Source organism: Schistocerca cancellata, chromosome 5 (assembly GCF_023864275.1).
Source record: "Schistocerca cancellata isolate TAMUIC-IGC-003103 chromosome 5, iqSchCanc2.1, whole genome shotgun sequence".
Lineage (NCBI taxonomy): Eukaryota > Metazoa > Arthropoda > Insecta > Orthoptera > Acrididae > Schistocerca > Schistocerca cancellata.
The window spans coordinates 647160091-647186832 of record NC_064630.1 but is presented as its reverse complement, the minus strand read 5'-3'; the positions used below and the strand labels follow the sequence as shown (position 1 = coordinate 647186832).

The 26742-nt window shown below is 37.8% G+C and overlaps 1 protein-coding gene across 3 annotated transcripts in view; it reads right to left on the bottom strand.

Moving 5' to 3' along the window:
* Window positions 1-26742, bottom strand: part of LOC126187475 (protein slit) — a 793364-nt gene that overhangs the window by 11957 nt on the left and 754665 nt on the right. For all 3 annotated transcript variants that reach the window (XM_049928576.1, XM_049928578.1, XM_049928577.1), the window contains exons 15-29: window positions 26032-26178; window positions 25854-25925; window positions 24513-24584; window positions 24271-24434; window positions 21081-21213; window positions 20877-20948; window positions 20596-20667; window positions 17954-18025; window positions 17518-17589; window positions 17270-17433; window positions 14981-15197; window positions 12502-12641; window positions 11956-12125; window positions 4727-4934; window positions 4396-4630 (exon numbers count right to left, since the gene is read on the bottom strand). In XM_049928576.1, the coding sequence (XP_049784533.1) occupies window positions 4396-4630; window positions 4727-4934; window positions 11956-12125; window positions 12502-12641; window positions 14981-15197; window positions 17270-17433; window positions 17518-17589; window positions 17954-18025; window positions 20596-20667; window positions 20877-20948; window positions 21081-21213; window positions 24271-24434; window positions 24513-24584; window positions 25854-25925; window positions 26032-26178 (2010 nt within the window). The remainder of the gene's footprint in view (window positions 1-4395; window positions 4631-4726; window positions 4935-11955; window positions 12126-12501; window positions 12642-14980; window positions 15198-17269; window positions 17434-17517; window positions 17590-17953; window positions 18026-20595; window positions 20668-20876; window positions 20949-21080; window positions 21214-24270; window positions 24435-24512; window positions 24585-25853; window positions 25926-26031; window positions 26179-26742) is intronic.

The window sequence follows — 26742 nt, the reverse complement described above, 5'->3', positions numbered from 1 at the left end:
AATGGGAGATATGATACTGCGTGAAGAGTTTGACAGAGCACTGAAAGACCTAAGTCGAGACAAGGCCCCGGGAGTAGACAAAATTCCATTAGAACTACTGACGGCCTTGGGAGAGCCAGTCCTGACTAAACTCTACCATCTGGTGAGCAAGATGTATGAGACAGGCGAAATACCCTCAGACTTCAAGAAGAATATAATAATTCCAATCCCAAAGAAAGCAGCTGTCGACAGATGTGAACATTCCCGAACTATCAGTTTAATAAGTCACGGCTGCAAAATACTAACGCGAATTCTTTACAGACGAATGGAAAAACTAGTAGAAGCCGACCTAGGGGAAGATCAGTTTGGATTCCGTATAAATATTGGAACACGTGAGGCAATACTGACCCTACGACTTATCTTAGAAGCTAGATTAAGGAAAGGCAAACCTACATTTCTAGCATTTGTAGACTTAGAGAAAGCTTTTGACATTGTTGACTGGAATACTCTCTTTCAAATTCTGAAGGTGGCAGGGGTAAAATACAGGGAGCAAAAGGCTATTTACAATTTGTATCGAACCCAAATGGCAGTTATAAGAGTTGAGGGGCATGAAAGGGAAGCAGTGGTTGGGAAGGGAGTGAGACAGGGTTGTAGCCTCTCCCCGATGCTATTCAATCTGTATAATGAGCAAGCAGTGAAGGAAACAAAAGAAAAATGCGGAGTAGGTATTAAAATCCATGGAGAAGAAATAAGAACTTTGAGGTTGCCGATGATATTGTAATTCTGTCAGAGACAGCAAAGGACTTGGAAGAGCAGTTGAACGGAATGGATAGTGTCTTGAAAGGAGGATATAAGATGAACATCAACAAAAGCAAAACGAGGATAATGGAATGTAGTCGAATTAAGTCGGGTGATGCTGAGGGAATTAGATTAGGAAATGAGACTCTTAAAGTAGTAAAGGAGTTTTGCTATTTGGGGAGCAAAATAACTGATGATGGTTGAAGTAGAGAAGGTATAAAATGTAGACTGGTAGTGGCAAGGAAAGCGTTTCTGAAGAAGAGAAATTTGTTAAGATCGATCATAGATTTAAGTGTCATGAAGTCTTTTCTGAAAGTATTTGTATGGAGTGTAGCCATGTATGGAAGTGAAACATGGACGATAAATAGTTTAGACAAGAAGAGAATAGAAGCTTTCAAAATGTGGTGCTACAGAAGAATGCTGAAGATTAGATGGGTAGACCACATAACTAATGAGGAGTTGGGGAGAAGAGAAGTTTGTGGCACAACTTGACTAGAAGAAGGGATCTGTTGGTAGGACATGTTCTGAGGCATCAAGGGATCGCCAATTTAGCATTGGAGGGCAGCGTAGAGGGTAAAAATCGTAGAGGGAGACCAACAGATGAATACACCAAGCAGATTCAGAAGGATGTAGGTTGCAGTAGGTACAGGGAGATGAAGAAGCTTGCACAGGAAAGAGTAGCATGGAGAGCTGCATCAAACCAGTCTCAGGACTGACCACAACAATAATAACTCAGCATAAACATCTTATATGCAACATATTTTTTTTTTAATTTAAAAAGAATGAATTGATGAATTTATTCCTTACATTTGGTGTACATATTAGGTTGTGTAACCTATATTCTATAGTTTCAGACATAATTATTGCAGTTTGCCAGAATATGCAAGTAATAATGCCATTTGTGTTTTATAAAACTGGCATTCTTGCTTTATTAAAAAGCTTTACACTGAGAGGAGTTACATAGAAAAGACGTACATCAAGTTTACAGAAACTAAAAAAAACATTTTTCTTAATTCATTTTTTAAAGAACACCATCCATAAAACAAATTAACAAAAGTAACTTATTGCTAATGTTCATTCTTGTTATAGTACGAAATACACTCCTGGAAATGGAAAAAAGAACACATTGACACCGGTGTGTCAGACCAACCATACTTGCTCCGGACACTGCGAGAGGGCTGTACAAGCAATGATCACACGCACGGCACAGCGGACACACCAGGAACCGCGGTGTTGGCCGTCGAATGGCGCTAGCTGCGCAGCATTTGTGCACCGCCGCCGTCAGTGTCAGCCAGTTTGCCGTGGCATACGGAGCTCCATCGCAGTCTTTAACACTGGTAGCATGCCGCGACAGCGTGGACGTGAACCGTATGTGCAGTTGACGGACTTTGAGCGAGGGCGTATAGTGGGCATGCGGGAGGCCGGGTGGACGTACCGCCGAATTGCTCAACACGTGGGGCGTGAGGTCTCCACAGTACATCGATGTTGTCGCCAGTGGTCGGCGGAAGGTGCACGTGCCCGTCGACCTGGGACCGGACCACAGCGACGCACGGATGCACGCCAAGACCGTAGGATCCTACGCAGTGCCGTAGGGGACCGCACCGCCACTTCCCAGCAAATTAGGGACACTGTTGCTCCTGGGGTATCGGCGAGGACCATTCGCAACCGTCTCCATGAAGCTGGGCTACGGTCCCGCACACCGTTAGGCCGTCTTCCGCTCACGCCCCAACATCGTGCAGCCCGCCTCCAGTGGTGTCGCGACAGGCGTGAATGGAGGGACGAATGGAGACGTGTCGTCTTCAGCGATGAGAGTCGCTTCTGCCTTGGTGCCAATGGTGGTCGTATGCGTGTTTGGTGCCGTGCAGGTGAGCGCCACAATCAGGACTGCATACGACCGAGGCACACAGGGCCAACACCCGGCATCATGGTGTGGGGAGCGATCTCCTACACTGGCCGTACACCACTGGTGATCGTCGAGGGGACACTGAATAGTGCACGGTACATCCAAACCGTCATCGAACCCATCGTTCTACCATTCCTAGACCGGCAAGGGAACTTGCTGTTCCAACAGGACAATGCACGTCCGCATGTATCCCGTGCCACCCAACGTGCTCTAGAAGGTGTAAGTCAACTACCCTGGCCAGCAAGATCTCCGGATCTGTCCCCCATTGAGCATGTTTGGGACTGGATGAAGCGTCGTCTCATGCGGTCTGCACGTCCAGCACGAACGCTGGTCCAACTGAGGCACCAGGTGGAAACGGCATGGCAAGCCGTTCCACAGGACTACATCCAGCATCTCTACGATCGTCTCCATGGGAGAATAGCAGCCTGCATTGCTGCGAAAGGTGGATATACACTGTACTAGTGCCGACATTGTGCATGCTCTGTTGCCTGTGTCTATGTGCCTGTGGTTCTGTCAGTGTGATCATGTGATGTATCTGACCCCAGGAATGTGTCAATAAAGTTTCCCCTTCCTGGGACAATGAATTCACGGTGTTCTTATTTCAATTTCCAGGAGTGTAGTTTTGCATTCTGCAACTGAACATTGATTTCAGCTGTTTGTGACACATGAAAATTTATGTCTGACCAGGCCTTGAACCCAGACTTCCCACTTATTACAAGCTGATGAGGGAAATTAGATTAGGAAATGATATGCTTAAAGTAGTAAATGAGTTTTGCTATTTGGGGAGCAAAATAACTGACAGCTGTTGATTTAGAGAGGACATAAAATGGAATGTAGACTGGCAAATGCAAGGAAAGCGTTTCTGAAGAAGGGAAATTTGTCAACATCGAGTATAGATTTAAGTGTCAGGAAGTCGTTTCTGAAAGTACTTGTATGGAGTGTAGCCATGTATGGAAGTGAAATGTGGACGATAAATAGTTTAGACAAGAAGAGAATAGAAGCTTTTGAAATGTGGTGCTACAGAAGAATTCTGAAGATTAGATGGGTAGGTCACATAACTAATGAGGAAGTATTGACCAGAATTTTGGAGAAGAGAAATTTGTGGTACAACTTGACTAGAAGAAGGGATCAATTGGTAGGACATATTCTGAGGCATCAAGGGATCACCAATTTAGTATTAGAGGATAAAAATCATAGAGGGAGACCAAGAGATGAATACACTAAACAGATTCAGAAGGATGTAAGTTGCAGTAGGTACTGGGAAATGAAGAAGCTTGCACAGGATACAGTAGCATGGAGAGCTGCATCAAACCAGTGTCTGGACTAAAGACCACAACAACAACAATACAAGCTGTCACCTTAACCTCTTTGGCTACCTGAGCATGCATGCAGGATTGATCCAAACTTCCATATGTCATGTAATCATTAGCCTTATGCTCAAACAATTTGAGATTCCCATACAGAAAATTTTGCTAGAATTTTGAGCATATACCTGCATTAGCACAGAATCGCTACAAGGACGAGTTGTGTTTACAGTTATTGTATTTAACTATAGAGATAAGAAGACTTCATACAAGTAGGAGGAAAACTATGAAATCATATATACCACTGGATGTTTCTCTCTATACTCTCTGCAGTGTGAAAGTTTACATTTGTATCCTTTTGCACAGTTATTTACTAGGCTATGACAATAATTTAGTGGAACTGTACCTCACCTATACATTGTAGACACAGGGTAGTTTCCAACATCATAGCTCACTCTTATTCTTCCATTAAACAGTTCTACTGCCAGATGTTCTGATTGTCCATCATACAAAAGAATGCCATTTTCTTGTTCTGTAGAAAATACTATTGTTACATTTGCTTCTGGTTTGGTCCGGAGAGGCTCAAGCTCCACAAAAGAATTATTGTGCACAAAACTCAGACTTGTCAAGTATTCACATCTTTTCCCTGAAAGCATAGGAAAATGTTCATTATATCACTGCTTGCAATTTTCATTACGAAAGCAGCTAGCTGGTGCAATCCTCATGTCATTGTTTAATTTACCTGTATAACCAGGTGCACATCGGCATACGTAATCATTGGAGTCCATTGGTTGGAAGCAGATCCCATTTTTGCAGTCATGGTGTTGACATGGTGAAGTTTTTGGATACATCATTGCAACCATTGGAGCAACTTCACAGAATTTCCCTGTGAAATCTCCTGGACATTTGCACGTGTAGTCATTAACTCCATCCACACATACTCCACCATTCTGTATTAAAGAAAAGTAAGATTGTCAGCATAGTTAGTAGCTCTTATCTCTTAGGAAGGTACACATTAATTGTTGATCATATCAATGAAAAATGAAAAAAAAGAGAAGAAATGCTGTCAAGTCTAAACTAGATTATGAATATTATTATGACTTAATTGTACAAGTATATTTTTATGATAAATTCCTTATTGGGCTGGTTACTTAACGAAGTCAAAGTGTATCGTTTTACAGACACAAATAGGCAGTTCAAATTTTTAGAGAATTTTATTACTTACATTATACTGGCATACATCATCATTTAGGACAATGGATTTGCTTTGAGCTTATGACTATTTTGTGTTTGTATTAATGTCACTGACTCATTCCCTCTTATTGTGTAGCAGTTTCAATTTTCTGCTTCTCATGTGATTATGAGACAAGATTTGTGTAGTGCTTGTCTATGGGAGAATATATTTCTTTATAATAGAAGGAAACATTCCACGAAGGAAAAATATACCTAAAATGTCTGTATATGTGTGGATGGATATGTGTGTGTGTGTGTGCGAGTGTATACCCGTCCTTTTTTCCCCCTAAGGTAAGTCTTTCCGCTCCCGGGACTGGAATGACTCCTTACCCTCTCCCTTAAAACCCACATCCTTTCGTCTTTCCCTCTCCTTCCCTCTTTCCTGATGAGGCAACAGTTTGTTGCGAAAGCTTGAATTTTGTGTGTATGTTTGTGTTCGTTTGTGTGTCTGTCGACCTGCCACCACTTTCATTTGGTAAGTCACATCATCTTTGTTTTTAGGAGAATATATTTCGTTATTGCATGTTAAAGATACCTTTAGACATTGGATTACTGTATACAGTGGGGGAACACCTGTCTCTTTCCATGATTAAGAACTACAGAAGCAATAGCTGGTTACAAGGAGCTCACTGACTTTAAATATATTGAGGCTAATTTACGCCAATGAGAAATGTCTCAGAAATGGTTCAAAGGTGTCCAAGCTGTCAAAACTGTGCAGTAAAAATGTAAGCAAAAACAACAACAACAGTAAAAGAAAAAAAGAACAGTTATATGTAACTATTTAAATGACAAAAATGATTATCAAAGATGAAATAAATGGTTTACGCAAGTTGTGAACATCTATAGGGAGAGTCAGTAGATTGTTTCAGTTTTCAGAATGGCACTGAGGATATGGGAGCCAATTCTTCAGAGAAAGCAACAGCAGAACACTTAAAAATGTGAATAATTGATGTCCAGTTCTAGATTAAAAGCTTGCAAAGAATATGTTCCTCATTTTTCTGATTATGTCTGAGAGTCTCTCTATCTTGGTATACAGCTTTTAGTTCACTCATCTTTTAAATTGACCATCTTCTGCTCTTTGAGGTCCCAATATCCTCATGAGAATTTTTTGTTCCACCATTTCTAGTCTCTTAAGGGCTCCTATTCTTACTAGGTTAACAGTTTCTGTTGAGTATAACCATTAAGTGCAGAAACATCTCAATTTTGCATCGATCGAAATATTCTTCTTATTGTAGATGTTCGTACTTAATTTGTGTGCTAAATTCATTTTGTTTATTCATGCACCCATTTCTACCTCTTCTGTCAACCCAGTTTCTATCCATTCTCCTAGGTATTTAAATATCCCCACATTCTCAATTTTCCATCCTATTGCCATTCATTTAGGACCTGCCTTGGTGTTTGTCACATACTGCATGTTCTCAATAGAGGTCTGTAAGCCTGATTTAGCCACTTGTCTCTGTAGTTGCATATTTTGTTTAACCGCCTCTTCTAATGATGCAAGCAATATCACAATATTAGCATTGAATGCCAGACAATCTATTCATATTCCTTTTTTCTTGCACCCTGTAGTAATAAAAATTGTTTTAATATTTTGGAAAGTTCCCAAACAAAAATAGTTTAACTTCCAAAAAGTGTACATGTTCACCAGTGCACCCCATATCCAGAAAAAATAGTAACAAAAAAAGTAAGAAACCCATTACATCCAGATTAAATATCTACTTACTGACATGAGTCACACTACCTACAGTACGTGTATTGCCAGGTCTACACAACTACCTCATTTGATTTATAAAAGTTTCTATTTTTTTCGCTTTGACACCTTATCTTCATTTCTGTATACAGACACCATTGGTTCTAAGACTCCTGGATTTGATAACCTAGCCTCTGTAACACACCAGGAGAATAGCAAGCTATTGATTTAGCTTTTTCTGTGTGCTTTTATAGTGCAATTCTTAACTTCCTTGTGTGTTTGTGTTTTTAAGATATGTAATCCCTCATTTTAGTAACTGTAGTGAAGATTTACCCAGCCTGTACTCCAGTTGTCACTTGTTTTGAACACTCAGGGACTACTTGAGGTGGCTCAATCAGTCGCTAGCCTGTGTGACACACCAGGAGGGAAAAAGGTTACATACTTACCCTATGCTATATGCTTTTATAGAGTAATTCTTAAATTAGTAGTAGTAGTAGTAGTAGTAGGATGGATAGGGTATTTCCATGTTATGTGTGTATGTAAGATGAACATGCCACAGTTCACCAACAGCTGCAGGCTGCTGTCTCAGCGTGTAACAGTGGTGGAGAATATAGCATGTTACATTGGACACCTCAAGTGTCACTTGTTTAAGGATGCACATTACAGCATATGTGACATGGCAGATCTGTCCACACGGCAGTGGGAGTTGTAGAGTTTGACACATCTATGTTGCTAGAAGTGGAGAGTCAATGTGGGGACTGAGTATGTGGCAATTGCTCATGGACCCGGTGAGAGGACAAGTAGCTGCTCTTTCAGCAGGGTTTGAGCATGCACACAAGGTGGAGGGGTGTACTATTTATCAGAAGTTCCAGTGTTAGGCATGTTATGGAGCCCCTCATGGAAACAGCATCCCAGGCTAAGCTCCAGTGTCAGGCAAGTTATGGAGCCCCTTAGGGAAACAGCATCCAGGGCTGGAAAGAAACCGAATGTGAACTCCATATGTCTGCCTGGGTATCTCATTCAAGATGTGGAGGATTCACTGCTGCAGCTACAGGGGGAGCAGGATGCAGTCATCTGCAAGTTGTGGCTTATGTCAGCATCAATTACAGCTGTCGCTTGTGTTCTGAGGCCATCCTTAGTTGATTGGGTGGCTGGCAGAAGTAGTAAAGGTTGCTGGCACAGAACTCAAAATTTTCAGTATCATATCCAGAATTGATCAGGTTCCTTTGGTTTGGAGCTAAGGTTCTGCTGTTGCTATGATGGTCTTGGCTGCAGATTTGTGGACTTGTAATATGGGGTGGAGAATTGTAAGACTTTTCTAGACAGCCCCGGGAAGCATACACACACAGGAAGCAGCTGCTCGGATAGCAGAGTGAAATGAACTTTTTTTACTTTTTTATTTTTTTCTTAGATATTAATTTGAGATCCTTTTATTAATATTCACCAGTTGACATGCAGAGAGGGAAAGCAAATCATGCACAAAGTAAAGATGCTTAGACTGTCAAAATTTACTGTCCTCCAGAGGAGAGAGCTAGATGAAACCTGAAGTAGACAGTTCTGAAATATTTAATGAGTTATAGAATCTATATCAAAAAGACAGATTAGATGTCACAGAAGGAGGAGTGTTCATTGCTACTGACAAAAAAATATCATGTCCATTGAGGTCGAAATTGAATCTGACTGTGAAGCATTGCGTGTTTTTATCGGCCACCTGATTCTGGCATAGCAGTTGTAGAATCATTCAAAGAAAGTTCATGCTCATAGCACAGAAGTACCTCAATTGTGAAATATTAGTTGGAGACGACTTTAACCTACCAAGTATAAACTACGATGTCTATGGCTTCACTGTAGGTGATAGAAACACATTTTCCAAAAACTGTCTTTGGCAGCTAGTTCGACAATATCAAGTACAAATATTTTAGACCTTGCAGCAACAAACAGGCCTGATCCTATTGGCAGAGCCTGTAGAGGCAAGAGTTAGTGATCATGATTCATCTTAGCAACGATAGTTCTTCTTAGGTCTGCAACCATTCTGTTGACTTGCAGCAACCTGCAATGCTTTTCTGTCTTCAGCCTTCCTCTGGAGAGCAGTATAGGTGGTGCAGCTGGTATCCTCCATCATCTGGTTGATGTAATGCAGTCTTGCCCTGCATCTTGTGTCCTTCCCTTTTACTATCCCTTCAATGATATTATAATGACACCATTGTGTCTCGGCTGATGGCTTATCCATGTATCCATTCTGTGTTGGATAAGGTTCATGAGACATGACTGCACGCTGTGGAGCACTTCTTCATATGACACTTTGCCCACTCAAGAGATCTTTAGCATTTTGCTGTATCACCATATATTGAAGGCTATTTTTTGTGTTTATCTGCTTCTCTGAGTGTCCATGTTTCACTTTTGTACTGCAGTATGCTCCAATCAAACATCTGGAAGAGGCCTTTTTCTGAAATGTATGTCTATGCAGCCAGATGCAAAAAGGTTTCTTCTCTTTTTAAAAGCAGTTTTCCTGGTTGGTTTGGTTTGGCTTGGCTTGTAATATCCTCCTTTGATCTTCCATCTGATGTAATTTTGCTCTCTAGATAGTTGAAGGATTCAACAGTCTCCAATTGCTCATTGTTAAGTGACCATTGGACAATAATATTTTGTTTACTCACAACTAAGAGTTTTGGTTTAGCTTGATTAATTTTTATTTTATGATTTTTTGATGGTGGTTTCATCTGGGCCATCATCATTTCTAATTGTTAGTAAAGTTAATGTATCTATCAAGAAGTCTAGGAGAGTTTTTATGCTGGAAAGGGCAGGTAAGCAATTCTTAGTGTTGCACTTGTACAACTAATGGACATAATTTAGTTCCAATATTACAGACATACAGGAATCATGGGCTGTGTTTAAGTGTGGACCACACTCTGGAGAAGTATATGCCTAGTAATTGGATTAAGAATGCAAAAGACTCACCATGGCTTAATAACAAAATTCAGATAATGATGTTGAAACAGGGATTGTTGGAATCTTGGTTCAAAATTGAATATGGAAATGTTGACAGGCAAAAGTTAGTAAACATTTATGCATCTAAAGAGATTAATGCATGAAATATGCAACAACTTCCATCATACCTTAGTAAAAGATCTAGCTGATAATCCAAGAAAATTTTGGGCCTATGTGAAAACAGTAAGCAGGTTGGAGGTCTCTGTCCAGTCGCTTGTCAACCAGCCTGGTGTAGCAATAGAAGACAGCAAAAGGAAAGCTGAAGTTTTAAATTTTTTGTTTAACAAACAATTTGTGCAGGAGGATCATACAGACATATCATTATTTGGCTGTTGCACAGATTCCTGTAAGGAGTATATAAAAATGGGAATCTGGCATAGATGAACACCTGAAAGAGTTGAAAGCATATGTCACACTATGTCTGGATGAACTCCCCATTTGGCTTTACAGAGAGTACTCTATAGCATTGACCCTTTACTTAACTTGTGTTTATTGCAAAAGGCTCGCCAAGCACAAAGTCTGTAGTGACTGGGAAAGAAGCACAGGTGACTTCCGTATATAAGAAGGGTAAAAGATGGACCTGCAAAATTAGAGACCTTAACATTGGTTAGCTGCACAAGTCTTGAGCAAATTCTATCTTCAGATATAATAAATTTCATTTAGACAGAAAGACTTTTGCCCACATATGAGCGTGGGTTTAGAAAGCCTTCCTCGTGCAAAACTCAGCTTGATCCTTTCTTACATTTTATCCTGTGAACTTCGGTTGAAGGGAACAAGTAAGTTCCACATTCCCACCAGATTTCTGGAGAAAGTCAGACACAGTGCCCCCCCTCCCCACTATTCCAATGCAGATATTATTAATGAAGGTGCAGTCATACAGAATATGTGAGTGGCTCGAAGACTTCTTAAGCAACAGAGCCCAATACATTGTGTTGGACAGTGAATATTCATCAGAGACAAGGGTATTGTTGGGAGTGTCGCAGGGGAGTGTGATAAGGTCTCTGTATGCATAAGTAATCTGACAGATAGTGTGAGCAGCAATCAGCAGATGTCTGCTGATTATGCTGTAGTATATGGGAAAGATCATTGTTGAGTGACTGTAGGAGGATACAAGATGATGTAGGCAGAATTTCTATTTGGTGTCATGAATGTAAGTTAATGCAGATGAGTAAGAAAAACAATACTGTAATGTTCAAATACCAGTGTACTGCTTGACGTAGTCACCTCGATTAAATATCCAGGCATAACAATTCAAAGCAATATGAAATGGAATGAGTATGGAAATATTGTACTAGGGAAGGTGAATGGTCAACTTCAGTTTATTGCGTGAGTTTTAGGGAAGTGTAGCTCATCTATAAACAACACCATGTACAGAACACTAGTGCAACCTATTCTTAAGTACAGCTTGATTGTTTGGGATACCCATCCACAAGGGTGGATTAAAGGAAGACATCGAAGCAATTCAGAGGTGGATGCTGTACTAGTTAATGGTAGGTTCGATCAACACATGGGTGTTACAGAGACACCTTATGAACATAAATGGGAATCCTTCCAGGAAAGGCAATGCTCTTTTTTGTAAAACACTATTGAGATAACTTGGAGAACTGACATTTGCAGGGGACTGCATAATGGTTCTACTGTTGCTAAAGTACATTTCATGTAAGAAACAAAGACAAGATACAATAAACTAGGGCTTGTGAGAAGGCATTTAGACATTAATTTTTCCCTTGTTCCATTTGCAAGTGTAACAGGAAAGGAAATGACTAATACTGGTGCCCTCTGTCATGCACCATATGGTAGCTTCTGGAGTATGTATGTAAATGTAGATTTGTGCCTGAAGACCTGCCACTTCCTTTTGCATTTGTATGTAGACATGTTATGGGCTTTATTTTACATAGTGCTTCAGCTTACCTCTAACTGATGAAAATAAGATTAACAACAGCTCATTCAGCAGATACAAAATAACAAAAGAATGCCAGAAGTTATCTCTACTTAGCTCTGTATTGGCTCAGAAGAATTAAAATAGTGACATGAATCTTAAAATAGTAATCCAAATTTACCTGACACATGTTGTTAACACAATCATCAACATTTACAGTGCAGTTTTCTCCACTGAATCCAGGAGCACATTCACATTTATAGTGTGTAAAATGGTCAACACACCTGGCTCCGTTACGACAAGGATTGTATTCTTTTGTGCAGAATGGTATTTTTGTTTCACAATACTCTCCTAATAAAATAAGAAGCACATAATTTAGATATCTGTTTAAATATAAGGTCTACAGTGAAAAATATATTCATCTAAAATGTAATTTTATATTTGATTACATTCACAGACAGCAAATTAATATTCTTTAAGGAAAGAGATACTATGTTGGGCAGGTTTCTGATGAGTATGATATCCCAAGAGACAGAAAGAGAGAGAGAGAGAGTGAGAGACAGAGAGCAATATGAGGAGGGAAGAAATCACATTGTATACTAAACATTTTTCTTTCTTGGCTGCAAATTTGTGTAGTTTTCATAATTTTTTTTCTATGTTATAACAAATGAAATGAAAAAGTACATTTTGTTAGAATATCAAGGAAAATCACGATATTATTTCATACCCATAAAACCCTGTGTACAGCGACATTCATAGGCCTGAACCAGATCAATACAGGTTGCATTATTTTCGCATTTGTTATTGATGCAGTCATCGATGTTGCTCTCACATCTGTCACCAGTGAATCCAGGAGAACAATGGCAGCTGTGAAGAGAATGTAGATTTATTTTGGGTTTACTGTTCATTTCTATTTAACAATAAATTCTTGCCAAAGAATACCAAAAACATTTGTTTTGTAATTTTGATGCTAAATCAGTTAATGTGGCCATTAGTTAGATTTTTTCAGCTAGTTCCTACTCATCAAACAACTGAACTTAATCAAATGATAGAGTTTAATATGCATTCAGCCATGCTTTCCTCCCTCATATCCTACAAATCTCATAATTAAGAAAAACCTTGAAATAATTGAAATAATTCAAGGTATACATAAACAAAGAAAATCAGCTTTTAGTGTATTACTCATTAATTTTGTGCATACAATTAGTTTCTATCCTCAAATTGTCATAAACCAGTTGTGTTTGCTGAGGCTAAATTTTTCACAGTATAAACAAAGGAAAGCTGGTACTTAAAAAAGCATCTTTCTCACATATATTAAATAGCTATCTTCCAATGCTAGATTAATATTTACATAATTACTTTCAAGTGAAGTGAGAATTCAACAGCAGCCCAGAAGCAGCAACCACTATGGTAAAAATATCAGATATCAACACGACAAAAGAAGACTGCATCCATGCAAGCTGTTTTTTTTATGGCCAGATCCTTGGTGAGTAAGGCTGACGTAAGTGATGTAATAATAATGCTTGTAGAAAATTTAAATTTTTATGTAAAAAATCAGTAACAAATTACACCAATACAAATTTGTACATATGTCTCCAAAATATTCATTCAGTCACAAACAAAGTGTTCGGTACTGAGATTTTACTAAATATTGAACCATATTTTAGTAATGTTCTATGCCTCACAGGACACTTGAAAAACACAGTCCGGACTGTTTCATTTTCTGTATGAGGCTACATACTAGAAGATTACTACCATAGGATGCGTTACCGCTGGTATTGCAATTTTATCAAATTTGGTTTGAAATATAAGACTGTTAATATTGGTAAGTTTCAGTGTAGTTCCAGCCTCCCCCACACACACACAAACTCAAATTATAACACCTGTGGGTGTGATAACTGACTGTTAATGAGACAGGACAGATGGATGAGTGGAGTGTGTAAGAGTGACATAAAGAGAGAAGAAAACAAACTGTTGGGTCAGGAGAAGATTTGACTGGAAAACAAGAGGAGATTGGGTGAGGGTAAGGGATGTTGAAAGCATTACTATCTGGTGTGCAGCATGTTCAGCTACAGTTCTGTGGAGGCCATTCAGGCAAAAATATGTTTGGCTAGCTGTCATACCCACACAGAAAGCTGCACAGTAATAGTACACAGCTGCTGGATATCAAGACTGCTTCCACACACTGCCTTCAGCCACTGTTTTAATAAACATATCCTTTAACTGGATTACAATAAGAGGTAGTATGGCCATATGGGACATGTTCTGCATCTGGGTCATCCACAGAGAAACAACCTGTTAAGGTACAGGATTGACAGCAACAATGAAATGGAGACAGACTAGGATACTGCTTATATTGGGTGGGTGACAATAGTACTTGGGGCAGAATTCTGATAAGTGGAATATCCCTCATTACAGGGCATGGCAATAGGTACCGATAGTTGAAACCTTGGTGAAAGTTGTGGTCAAGTGGAGAGTACTGATCAGTCGATAGTTACCAGTGACATTGTATTTGTTGCAATTATGTGAAGAAGTGGTCGAGTGGGGAGTACTGGTCAGTCGATAGTTACCAGTGACATTGTGTTTGTTGCAATTATGTGAAGAAATGCCATGGGATGTCTTTTTATGGCCTAGCTGATAACAGTATTGTTATGAAATGCTTTGACAGGGTTGTCACTATCTTTCATAACTCCCACTTCCCAGTGAAGATGCAGTATATAAATAGGAAGGAACTTAACGATACAGAATGTACTCGTAAAATGAACTTACTGTTGGTAGTTAGTGCATTTCACATGGATAGAGGTTCTTATGGGAGCCACCAAAGAAATAATCAACATCCAGGAAAGTAGCTCATTGAGTTGAGAGGGATTGGATGATGCAGAAGGTTTTTATTTACTTCCAGAGTTCTGCAAACCCAATTTTCCCTCCCCTCTTCACTTACTCCCTTTTGATGTGTTGCCCTTACTTTTAGAATGAATAATGCATGACAGTCACATCTTATTTTTGTTGTATTATAATGAATATTGTGAAAAGCTTTAAAAACAGAAAGTGCAGTGTTAATAGGGTTCCATGGCCAGTGTCTTTCGAATAAAATAATTTTTGGTGTTAGGTTTTAATCAATTTGCTGTAGTCCTTGGTAATTTTTTCCTGAAATGAAAATAGTTGTCCAGATAATCATGATTTTTATGGTAATGATATATAAATACCTGAAGCGTCCCTCCTCAAGTACTTTGCAGGTACCGGAATTCCTGCAGGGATTACCATAACATGCATCTATCATGTATTCACAATGCTTCCCATGATAGCCAGGTGTGCACCGGCATTTGTATTGTCTCTGAGGTAATGGCTGGCATACTCCATTGTTGACACATGGGAATGTGAAACAGGCATCACATTTAGATAAAATCTGTGGGCTTACATGACCTGCAATATGAAATATCCACACATTAAAGTATAACAGAAATATAAGGTGGATTGTAATAACATCATTTAAAGAGCTTGACAACAAAAATTTTACAATGTATAAAAATCTTAGTTTTTTACATTAATTTGTGCCTATTAGACAGTTAAGTTTTAATAACAATAAAACCACATTTATTCATCAAACTTTTCCACCACAGTTAGAATTATTATTTTTATAATTTGCCTTCCCTTAACATTTATTTTGTGTATATTAAAAGGTTTTAAGTATCTTCTACAGTGCACAGAAACATTTGCCTTGACAACTGCTTTTGTGTGAGTAGTTGCATATGAGAGAGCTATTCACAAGGTGAATACTGTAACTGCTGTAAACTGACTGACTGCTCAGAACTGAAGACAAGACTGTTATATTATATAATCAGCAGGGAATATCATGGCATCACTATGTTGTGATTCTACAAGGATTTTGTTGCACCACTTCATTATTCACATATGACAATCAGCATTAAATATTGTATTATTCTAAGTCTGAAGATTGGAGTGTTAGTATTATTCTGCAGGAACCATTTTTGAATAACTAGTGTGGAGTCTAACTTATAATTATTTCTGTTATATAATACAGTACTTATATGTATGTTTTAATGGATTTTGAGAATATGACCAGAGCATTTGTAGTGCAAGCATAAAAATATTAATTGAAGCACTGGATACAAAAACAGCCTTTCTCAAAAACAAATGTTTTTCAGGACAGCACAGAAATATACTAAATAATTTGATATTATTCTGTTCTCAAATGTATTTTTATGTTGCTATCTAGAAATACTTGAATAGTTCCTGATAAATCCCAATGCCATATGTTGTAGCGTAACATCCAGCAAGAAACGTCTTTATAAAATAGAATCTTCAATAGCTCTGGAATTTCTCCAACCATATTTTATTTAACTCAAGGTCTGATAACATTTGCCAGAAAAAAGATGAAGTTAGATCAGAAATGCAGAGAACTCTACAAATCAAACTTCCATTTTTGCCTCCCACTATCATCGCCCGAGTCAATAATATCCTAGTTCAGTCTGTTTTTGTTTCCTCTGCTGAGGCCATTAGTGTTACGAAGAAGTTTCAGCTCTTGCTTATCAAATAAAGAAAATGAGACTTGCGGTTTAGGACTTTTAGCTTCTGGTATATCTTTTTTATCACAACTGCTTTCTTTCTGGACATCTTCATTTTTTGCCACAAAACACTGTCTTTGGGATTCATGAAAAGCATTCATCAAAAGCACAAACACAATATAGGCAATAGACCACTCAACATAGCACAAAAATTTCTAGGAACACAACAGAAAACATTCAGATTGCACTGCCACAAACTTTCTCAAATGCCAGAGGCTGTTTTTGTGAAAACATTTTTGGATATGGGTTGCTTTTGTAAAACAACCCTCCTTCAAAGGTGTAGTAATGTAGGATAAGACCTGTTTTGCTTTGTTTGATTATTGAGCGTATGGGCATCAGCCATGGCTACCAGAATATATGAAAAATAAGGAGAAAAGGGAGTTAGGGCGTTGTTATTTTTTACAATGAACTTCTCAATTGTGACACATGTTGAGAATTTCACTTGCCAATAAGAAGAGACAAGAATGGTAGAGAGCTTGTTTCATGCTGAAACAATGAAAGTGAACTGAATTCACCTAAATGTGAAGTAGTGTTATAGCCTAATATGCAACAGAAAAAGCTATGCCAATTGACAAAATATGATACTGAAACTAAACAGAAGACTTTTAAAAATTACATAAAGCAGGATATTATACACATGCATTTAAACTTCCCTGTCTTCTTTACCCAACACAATAGGCATAAATTTTTTCCTTTGAATTTATAGAATTAATTAAAATTCTCTCACATAGCTACAGTATTTAAATGAAGAATCTTCCCATCATCATCAGCTTACCTTAAACTGGCCAAAAATGTAATAGCAAATATATTTAGGTGGCTAGTGTATTACATTCCTTAAATTGCAATACAGAGTTACAAAACTGTTGATAAGAAAATAATGTTTAACATAACTTTGACTTGAATGTTTACCTTTGCACTGGAATGATGATGCTGGTGTTGTCAATAATAATTTATCCTTCATAGATGGTGGTTCAGCACAGCGTGCAATTCCTGGTTCCACATAATCTCTTTTTACCCATTCAGCTAACCATTTCATTTTACAGTCACAGTAGAAAGGATTTGCTCCTAGGGCCCTGAAATATTTGTCATAAGTAACTGGAAGACATTTAGAAAGCACATATATTGTAATAAAATACTGCAATTGATGCCATACTTACAAGTGGGTAATTGACTGCAGATCAATAAATGAGCCTTCTGGAACCATTGATATGTCATTACCATGAAGTGATCTGGAAGATATTAAATTAGTCTTATTCTCCATAAAATAACAGCATAAGTGACTTAATTATATTTGCTCTCAACATCTTTGTCAGAATGTACATTAGGTAAATTCAGCTATGCTTAACTTTTTATTTAAAGATCCAGTTAATTAGATATTGTATTACTTTTTGTTGTAACTGTTGCGTTACAAGAAATGCGAGTTCAGTTGCAACTAGTCATACATATATTAGAATAAATGAAATGAGAGCCCTAGCTAATTCTACATTAAATTAAATGCCCCTAGATTTACTTTTGACTGACACATTCTTACATGAACTCTAGTTGCTAGTAAATGACATTACAAAGTACAGATATAAGTGGAGGATTACTTACATGATTCGTAAGGACTTGAGACCAGCTAGGGCATCTCTCTCTATACACTGCAATTTATTGTAACTGATGATACTAGAGAAAGAGAAAAATTGAAGTCATTACATGCCCTTTCCCAGAGCAGACTAAGTACCAATTAATTGTAATGTACTAAGATTATTAAGTTTATCATTATTCACTTGCCCTATTAGACACAAGTATTGATCAAAATTTCACTATTATGTCACTGCTACTATGGCATCATTGGCATATGTACACATACATCAAAAATATCAGGTATACTTGTAACCCCATGTCATTTTCATCAAATGCTAGGTAGTGTACCATGAACCATATGCTACCTCTAACTTTTAAATAATGCTGGTAGATGTTGGTTAATATAGCCTTTTTTCAGTTTCAGATCCATAATTTTCACAGTGGTAACAGAAATAAATTGAAGTTATTGCACAACAGGAATGCATTGCAAGTTCCTCTAGAAGTCTGGGGCCTCTTTGTTGAACAAATTTGTAAGGTCATACAAATTGCAGTGCAACCCTTGTGGTTAGCATGTTCAAAACATTTCTGCTGTCTTCCTCACTTCTTACATCAATCCATTTCTGAGTTTAGTTCATTTAGTGATATGTACACTTTGTGCATTCTTTCTCACTGACATACAGTCGACTCGCCTAAACCTGTTTTAAAAATTTGCATCACATATTAAAATGCTTTATGAGATTTTAGTCTTTGTTGTAGTCTTAAATATTATACAAGATGTCTCAGGAGTGATGGTCAATGTTCAGGGATATGACAGGAATGATCATTCAAAACAAAAAAGTAAAGTAAACATGGGCTCCAAAACACATACCTTAAGAGCTATAAGCAAATCTTGATCTTTTATACTGTGAAGCAGATCTCTCCTACTGCAAGCTCTTTGCTTTTCATATTTTAAGAAGTGTTAGCACAGACCAAAACAAGAAAAAAAGTCCAGTAAACATGTGCTCTAAAATGCATACTTTAAGAGCTAATTTGAAACAAACCCTTCTATTGAACAAGTGCTCGTAACTTTTAAGGTAAACATTTTAGAGCACATATTTACTGGACATTTTTTTCTTTTTTTGGTCCATTCTACCACTTTCCAAAATATGGAAATCAAAGAGCTTGCAGTAGAAGAGATTTGTTTTACAATATCGAAGATCAAGAATTGCTCATAGCTCATTGGTTTGCATTTTAGAGCCCATGTTTACTTGATGCTTTTGTTTCGAATGATCTTTCCTGTCATATCACTGAATATTGACCATCACTTCTGAAACACCCTGTATAGTGTCTGATGATACTGGAAGAAAGAGAAAATTTCATTGCTTGTTAGTGTTATCATTCTGAAGGAAGAAAGGAAGGAAGGATGTCCTGTCGACATTGAGGTCATTAGAGATGGCACAAGCTCAAATTGTGTCAAGGATGCGGAAGGAAATCAGCTGTGTCCTTTCAAAGGAACCATTCCGGCATTTGCCTGGAGTGACTGAGGGAAATCAAAGGAAACCTCAATCTGGATACCCGAACACGAGTTTGAACTGTCGTCCTACTGAATGGAAGTCTGCTGCGCCATCTCACCCAGTTGTTGTCATTCTAATAATAATCTAAAATGTAGAATAAATTTCCTTTACTTTATGTCTATGGTCACGAATTTTTTGTCATCAGACTACCGGTTTCAGTCTATAATGACCATCTTCAGATATGTTTTATAAAAACATGTCCTAATGTACTGCAGCCATAGTGGCATCATCAAATGTTAAACACAAAATTAGCATTTAACATTTGATGATGGCACTATGGCTGCAGTACATTAGGACATGTGTTATTCTGTATATTGGGGTCACTGTTTTATCTGCAACCATGTCGCAGCTTGTGAATCTACAACTTCATTCATTCCGTATCATAACAGTTTATTTGCTGACTGGATCAACAAAACATATTAAACTAAAAAATGTGTACGTCTCCATACATTCATGTAAGTCTGGTGTAATTATATCATTCTTTTTCAAGAAGAAAACTTTTCAGCCCAATTTTTACAGTGATGGATACCTGGGAAACGATATCTTGTATATTTGCTCTTATAGCACAAGAGAAAGTAGGAGAAAAAAATTATTTTTGCATTCCAAATACAAATTATTTCAATTAGTAGCTATTGAAACTCCTAGAAGCTCAATACACAAAAACTGAAATGGAAAAAATCCTGACTGTTAAGCTAGCAATGTACATCCATCTTGTGAATTATTTAATTGTGAATCAAAATAATTTTTTGCATTGCAAAAATTGTTGCAATTATTAATACAATACTGATTTAGTGCATGGATTCTATACTTATTTCTGGATAAAAAGTGATTCTGTAACATATAATCAAAACATGGTTTTTAATTATGATGCTTTTCCTCTCTGAGTCACAGTTTTCATATTACTGTTTTATATTTTTCAAATGCATTTTAAAGTTTTCTCTAACACAATGCCTTGTGATGTAACTAAAATATTCTGCTAAAAAAACTCTGTTGTATGTGTTTACTGCTATACTTCTGTGCATCAAGCTAATGGAGCAATGTTGTTGCATGTTACACTTGAATATTCAATATTTTCATCTTCTAAAATTCTGTACTCTTAAAATAAAATATACTCACAGGGTAGACAGTTTAGTCAGGTTGACAAAACTGTAATTTGCCAAAATTTGTATCTGATTGTTACTCAGGTCCCTGTCAAACAAAAAAATAAAATAGTATGTTAGAATATTTGTGTACATGAGCTTAAATAAGTCAGTTTCATTATTCTTACAATGAACTGTCTCTGGACTAAATCATTCACATTCACTTTCATACTGCTCAAACAGTTAGGAAATGGCAACTCTTGCAATGTTAGGATTATCACTATGTGTTTTGCAAGAAGGTTGATGCTATGAACTTACAATCTGGTCAGTGATTTTAGATGACTCAGCCGTTCTCTGTGAATCATTTGAATTTCATTGACATCCAAATACCTGCAACAAACATGTGATGTTATTGACCTGCATGTCCAAAACCAAAATGGTATGGGATTGTGGGTGTTTAGGAAAAGGGTTCACGAAAACATATCAGCCACAAATTGCATCATAATTAATTAAGTAACTTACAGCTCTGAAGTCTCTGGTGGAATGCCTTTGGGAATTTCCTTTAGCTTCACCCTGCTGCAACGCACAACTGTACCAGTACAAGAGCATTTGGGGGGGCAATAGTTATCTCCAAGGCAGCCTTGATCATTATCACCTGAAAAGAAAATATTGAACTCTCAGTGGAACAATAGAACAAACAAAGACAGTCACAGAAATGAACTGCAGTATAAATAAGCAGCTTAAAAAAATTACCAGCTATGTTCAATTCAGTACAACATAGTACTTATTTTTTTGACAGCTGGCTTCGTCAATTCAAACATTTATTTTAATTCAGTAAATAGCTAAAATAACTTCCACAGCACATCTTCATGCATATTTCAATGAAATGATTTTTTGTGAAGTAAAGTGTGTATGCCAAAGTCTAGATTTGACTACAGTTATTAGAAATATTTGCAATGTGTGGCTATCATATTTCTCAAACAACGGAAAATCCAGGCTGGAATGTAACAATACCAGAGAGGGAAAGTTGCTACTCACCATATAGCAGAGATGCTGAATCGCGATAGGCATCTGCATTGATGAGCAGTCCCTCTCAAAATATACTAAGGGTCTCACTGAAGCCTTCACTGACTATAATTATCCTCCGATCTTTGTACAAAAACAAATCTCCCGCACCTTATCTTTCCAGTCTCCCACCAACTCCCCCAAAGCATTCCCCTCATAACTCAGTACCATCCGTGGCTGGAGCAACTGAATCACATTCTCCGCCAGGGTTTCGATTACCTCTTGTCGTGCCCTGAAATGAGAAATGTCCTGCCCACTATCCTTCCCACCCCTCCTACCATGGTGTTCCCCTGTTCACCGAACCTACACAATATACTCGTCCATCCTTACACAACCCCTGCTCCCAATCCCTTACCTCATGGCTCATACCCCTGTAATAGACCTAGATGCAGGACCTGTCCCATACATCCCCCTACCACCACCTACTCAAGTCCGGTCACTAACATCACCCATCCCATCAAAGGCAGAGCTACCTCTGAAACCAGTCATGTGATTTACAAGCTAAGCTGCAACCACTGTGCTGCATTCTATGTAGGCATGACAACCAACAAGCTGTCTGTCCACATGAACGGCCACCGACAAACTGTGGCTGTGGCTGAACATGCTGCCAAACATGATATCCCTCATCTCAATGACTGCTTCACAGCCTGTGCCATATGGATCCTTCCCACCAACACCAGCTTTTCTGAATTGTGTATGTGGGAACTTTCCCTTCAATATATTCTACGTTCCCGTAACCCTCCTGGCCTCAACCTTCGTTAGTCACTGTCCTCACCCTTCCAGCCCCCTCCCTGTTCCCATTCTAGCACTACAGAGCCATCATTTCACTGCCACACCCAGTCTTTTTATTTCTCTCCCTTCCGCTATTTACCCCCCTCCGCACCTTCCTCCTGCCCTCTGTCTAAACTGCAACGCTTCACTGTCTGCCATTCCCACCATACTATCTCTCCTCTTCCCCGCCCCAGCCTCCTCCTTACCCCCACCCAGTTGCCACTTCCATCATGCACTGGTGCTGCTGCCCGCAGTGTGGTTTCAGTTCTCTGAGACTGCAGACGTGTGTGCAAGTAGTGTTTGCATGTGTGTGTGTGTGTGTGTGTGTGTGTGTGTGTGTGCGTCTACTGCTGACAGTGGCGTTAATGGCCGAAAGCTATAATTGTGTGAAGTTTTTTGTTGTGCCTATTGCGACTCAGCATCTCTGCTATATGGTGAGTAGCAACTTTCCTCCTCTGGTATTGTATCATATTTCTCACATGTATTTAAAAATTCTTTTTTGCTGTTTCTTCAAGTATTTTGTTTCATTTAAGAAATCAATTTCATGGACACACTACCATTCTGTAAAAGACTCTTGAACCACTGATCACTAACACTTTTAAGTCCAGTGCCTAGAATTAAACTGATTCATCACTGTCAGCTCATAACATTAGGTCCTAAACCATGCTCAAAGAAAGGATCAGCAAAGGACTTACAGCTTCAAAAATGATGTAGTACTTAGATTAGTGTCCTAATTATTTTGTATTCTGTCACAATACATGGAGAGGCATTATAAGTGTTATCTAATGTTTTCTCTCAAATATTATTTAAGAAAACAATCAAAAGTTCTCATTTATTTGCCACACAAACAGGCACATGCATTCCTAAACTTATGTGCTATGTGTAGTTATTTCCTGTCATTTTGATTATTAATACTTTTGTATTTGTTTATGTTACTGAGGCCTTCTCACATCTTTTGATGTAGTAGTTGTTTTTTGTGTTTGATGGTGCTCAGTGTTAAAAACTTCAGTTAATTCATTCATTCATTCATTCTTGTGTTCCATAGATCCCGTCAAGAAGGAGAACGTTCAGAAATGTGGAATGACTTAAGGTATACATTAGCCTGAGACAAATACGTCAAAGAATCTGAGTACTGTTTTAACGATAAACTATCAGTATATAGCTTAATCTATTCACACTTACACTATTCAAATTTAATAAAGTAAATCAGTAAGAAAGCTACTACTCTGAAAGGATAAATTCATTATATAATTGCTCTTTGTCTGATGATAGCAGCTTAATGTGTACTTGATTACAAAGGCATTTTTCAGAGAGAATATATAAATGTCTATAAATAATGAGTCCTATTTGTATTACATTAGTACATGTCATACCGTTTTATGACAAACACTAATTGCCATGTAGCTAGCAGAAATTTTCAATCACTGAATCTCGATATTTAGTGACCTCAACATGCCAGATTACCTAGAAAAAGTGTTCTGAATTCAGCCCAAAAAATATGAAAAATACATTTTCATAAATGTGTCTTAGAGTATTATTTTCTTGGCAGCATGTCACACTTTTGTTTAAACTTTTGGCTAACACTGATGTAGCTTTTATTTGATAATTTGATTACTTTCTTCATCAGGTATTGTCTCATTGACTTTTATTGTTTTTGTTTTCATATCTGTTAGAATGCATTCATTCATCGCAATAGCCTTTCAACTATAAATTTACTTGTACTGTATTCAGTGCTAGAAGTATGGGTGGGAGGGGTGAATACAAATAATATAAGGGGTAAAGGTAATCACTTGTTGTACAGTACACACACACACACACACACACACACACACACACACACACACACACACACAAAGTCAGTCATTTTTGTACTTACTAGTACATTTAAATTCGTGCTGTGGCAGTTCATGAACAGGGACATCTTTTACACGCAGTGGCAACTGGCACCTGGGACTGCCTGTGCTTAGATCTCGCTTCCTTAACCACTCCGCAAACCATGCCAAATGACAATTGCAGTTGAACGGGTTTGACAGCAGATTTCTGTAATTATACTCATTTGAAATGCAATCAGAGGAAATGTAACATTTTGTAAGAAGATACTATTTTTCAGTTACTTACAGAGTATGGAGTGATGTGAGGAAATCAAATGAGCCAGGCATCACACATGTTATCTGGTTGTCATACAGAGACCTGCAAGGAAAGTATGAGTTATAAATAGGAATAGGTATGAACAATTAACATAAATTCATCAGATTAAAGCAATAAATATAGAAAGTAATTTGTCAACTTCTCCTGGCATAATTCATGATGAAATAGTTCACAGATGAGTGGCCAGATGTTAGCGTCCAATGGGCACAATAATGTGGAAGCAACCACAACAGCTTTCCATCACCAGGTTGCTTGCTGAAATTTTATGCTTGTATGACAATGACATCTGGCTCTTCACCTGTGAACTATTTCATTAGGAAGAAAGCAAACTTACTGTTTTGTTACTTTATAGATGTTAGTTAAGAATTTTTTCTTCAGTGCACAGAAGACATTTTAAGCATATCAAATATGTAAGTATACTTTTAATTGGGTTCAAATTAATGATATGAATATAATAGAGGGAAACATTCCACGTGGGAAAAATATATTTAAAAAGAAAGATGATGAGACTTACCAAACAAAAGCGCTGGCAGGTCGATAGACACACAAACAAACACAAACATACACACAAAAATCTAGCTTTCGCAACCAACGGTTGCCTCGTCAGGAAAGAGGGAAGGAGAAGGAAAGACAAAAGGATATGGGTTTTAAGGGAGAGGGTAAGGAGTCATTCCAATCCCGGGAGCGGAAAGACTTACCTTAGGGGGAAAAAAGGACAGGTATACACTCGCACACACACACACATCCATCCGCACATACACAGACACAAGCCCGTGTATGTGCGGATGGATGTGTGTGTGTGTGTGCGAGTGTATACCTGTCCTTTTTTCCCCCTAAGGTAAGTCTTTCCACTCCCGGGATTGGAATGACTCCTTACCCTCTCCCTTAAAACCCATATCCTTTTGTCTTTCCTTCTCCTTCCCTCTTTCCTGACGAGGCAACCGTTGGTTGCGAAAGCTAGATTTTTGTGTGTATGTTTGTGTTTGTTTGTGTGTCTATCGACCTGCCAGCGCTTTTGTTTGGTAAGTCTCATCATCTTTCTTTTTAAATATATACTTTTAATTGTATTAACAAGTAAGAATGAATTAATAAGACAATTCCTTACAGCAACAATTCTCAATTTTTGAAACCATGGAAATAACTATTTCAGTTTTCAAACGTGATATTGCTTTGTTATATACAAATTTTATACCAGAGATATCGAGAGCAGCTACAAATATAACTAATATATAAGAAATTACAACATAGTAAATACAAAAATACAGTTCACTGCAACATGTTTGTTGTAGTTCATACAGGCTGAATACTTACAGAATTTTAAGACTGTTGAGGCCAGTAAACATTTTGTTATGAACTTCTCTAATTTTGTTTTCTGACAACAACCTATAACATAAAAGAAAGAATGCATGCATTGAATAATGTGACTGTGAAATAATTGCAGACAAAGTAGACATTTCTTGCAAATAATTGTAACTGAAACCACACTTACAACTCTGTTAACCGTGCTGTGCCCTCAAAAGCGTTTTCTTCGATTCCTGTTATTCGGTTTCTTCTCAGGTCAATTTTCAATAAATTTGGTAATCGACCAAATAACCCATCAGATTTTATTCGACCGATTACATTATCATTCAGCAACCTGAAAGAAAGAAAAACTGTAATTATAATATCTACATGTAACTCTGACTTGCATTACTTCTAAAGAAATGTCTGATTATTTTGTGAAGTGTGTTGCAATTTAAATCTGTGGAATTCAAAGAGTCTGCTCTCTAATGAAATGGAGAACAATGTAGCAGTTCTAATGTAAAGACATCATATTTTGGAAAAAAAACTTCTGTTACTAACACAGTCAAAACACCTTCACAGTTTTTCGCAGAATGATTTAACTTCTTTATTGTAAGATATTAAACTGTTCTTTATGACAGAGAGTTTGAATTTATTGCTTGATTCAATGAAGTCTCTTTCCAACTTGCAACTTATACAAAGCGAATTATTATTAATTCTGAAGGTATTGTTCTGGAGGAAGGGGTTTAAATCTTTAAATGGCTATCCTGATTCTGCTCTTCTGTCATTTACTCTTTCAGATGCTCTGGCTAGAATTGTGCACACTGACTTTTACTACTTTTACTATGTCTTATCTGCAACAGAAGTACTTTTTCCTGATAGAGAAGTGAGGTACACTTTTGTGAATGTTCAACCTTTT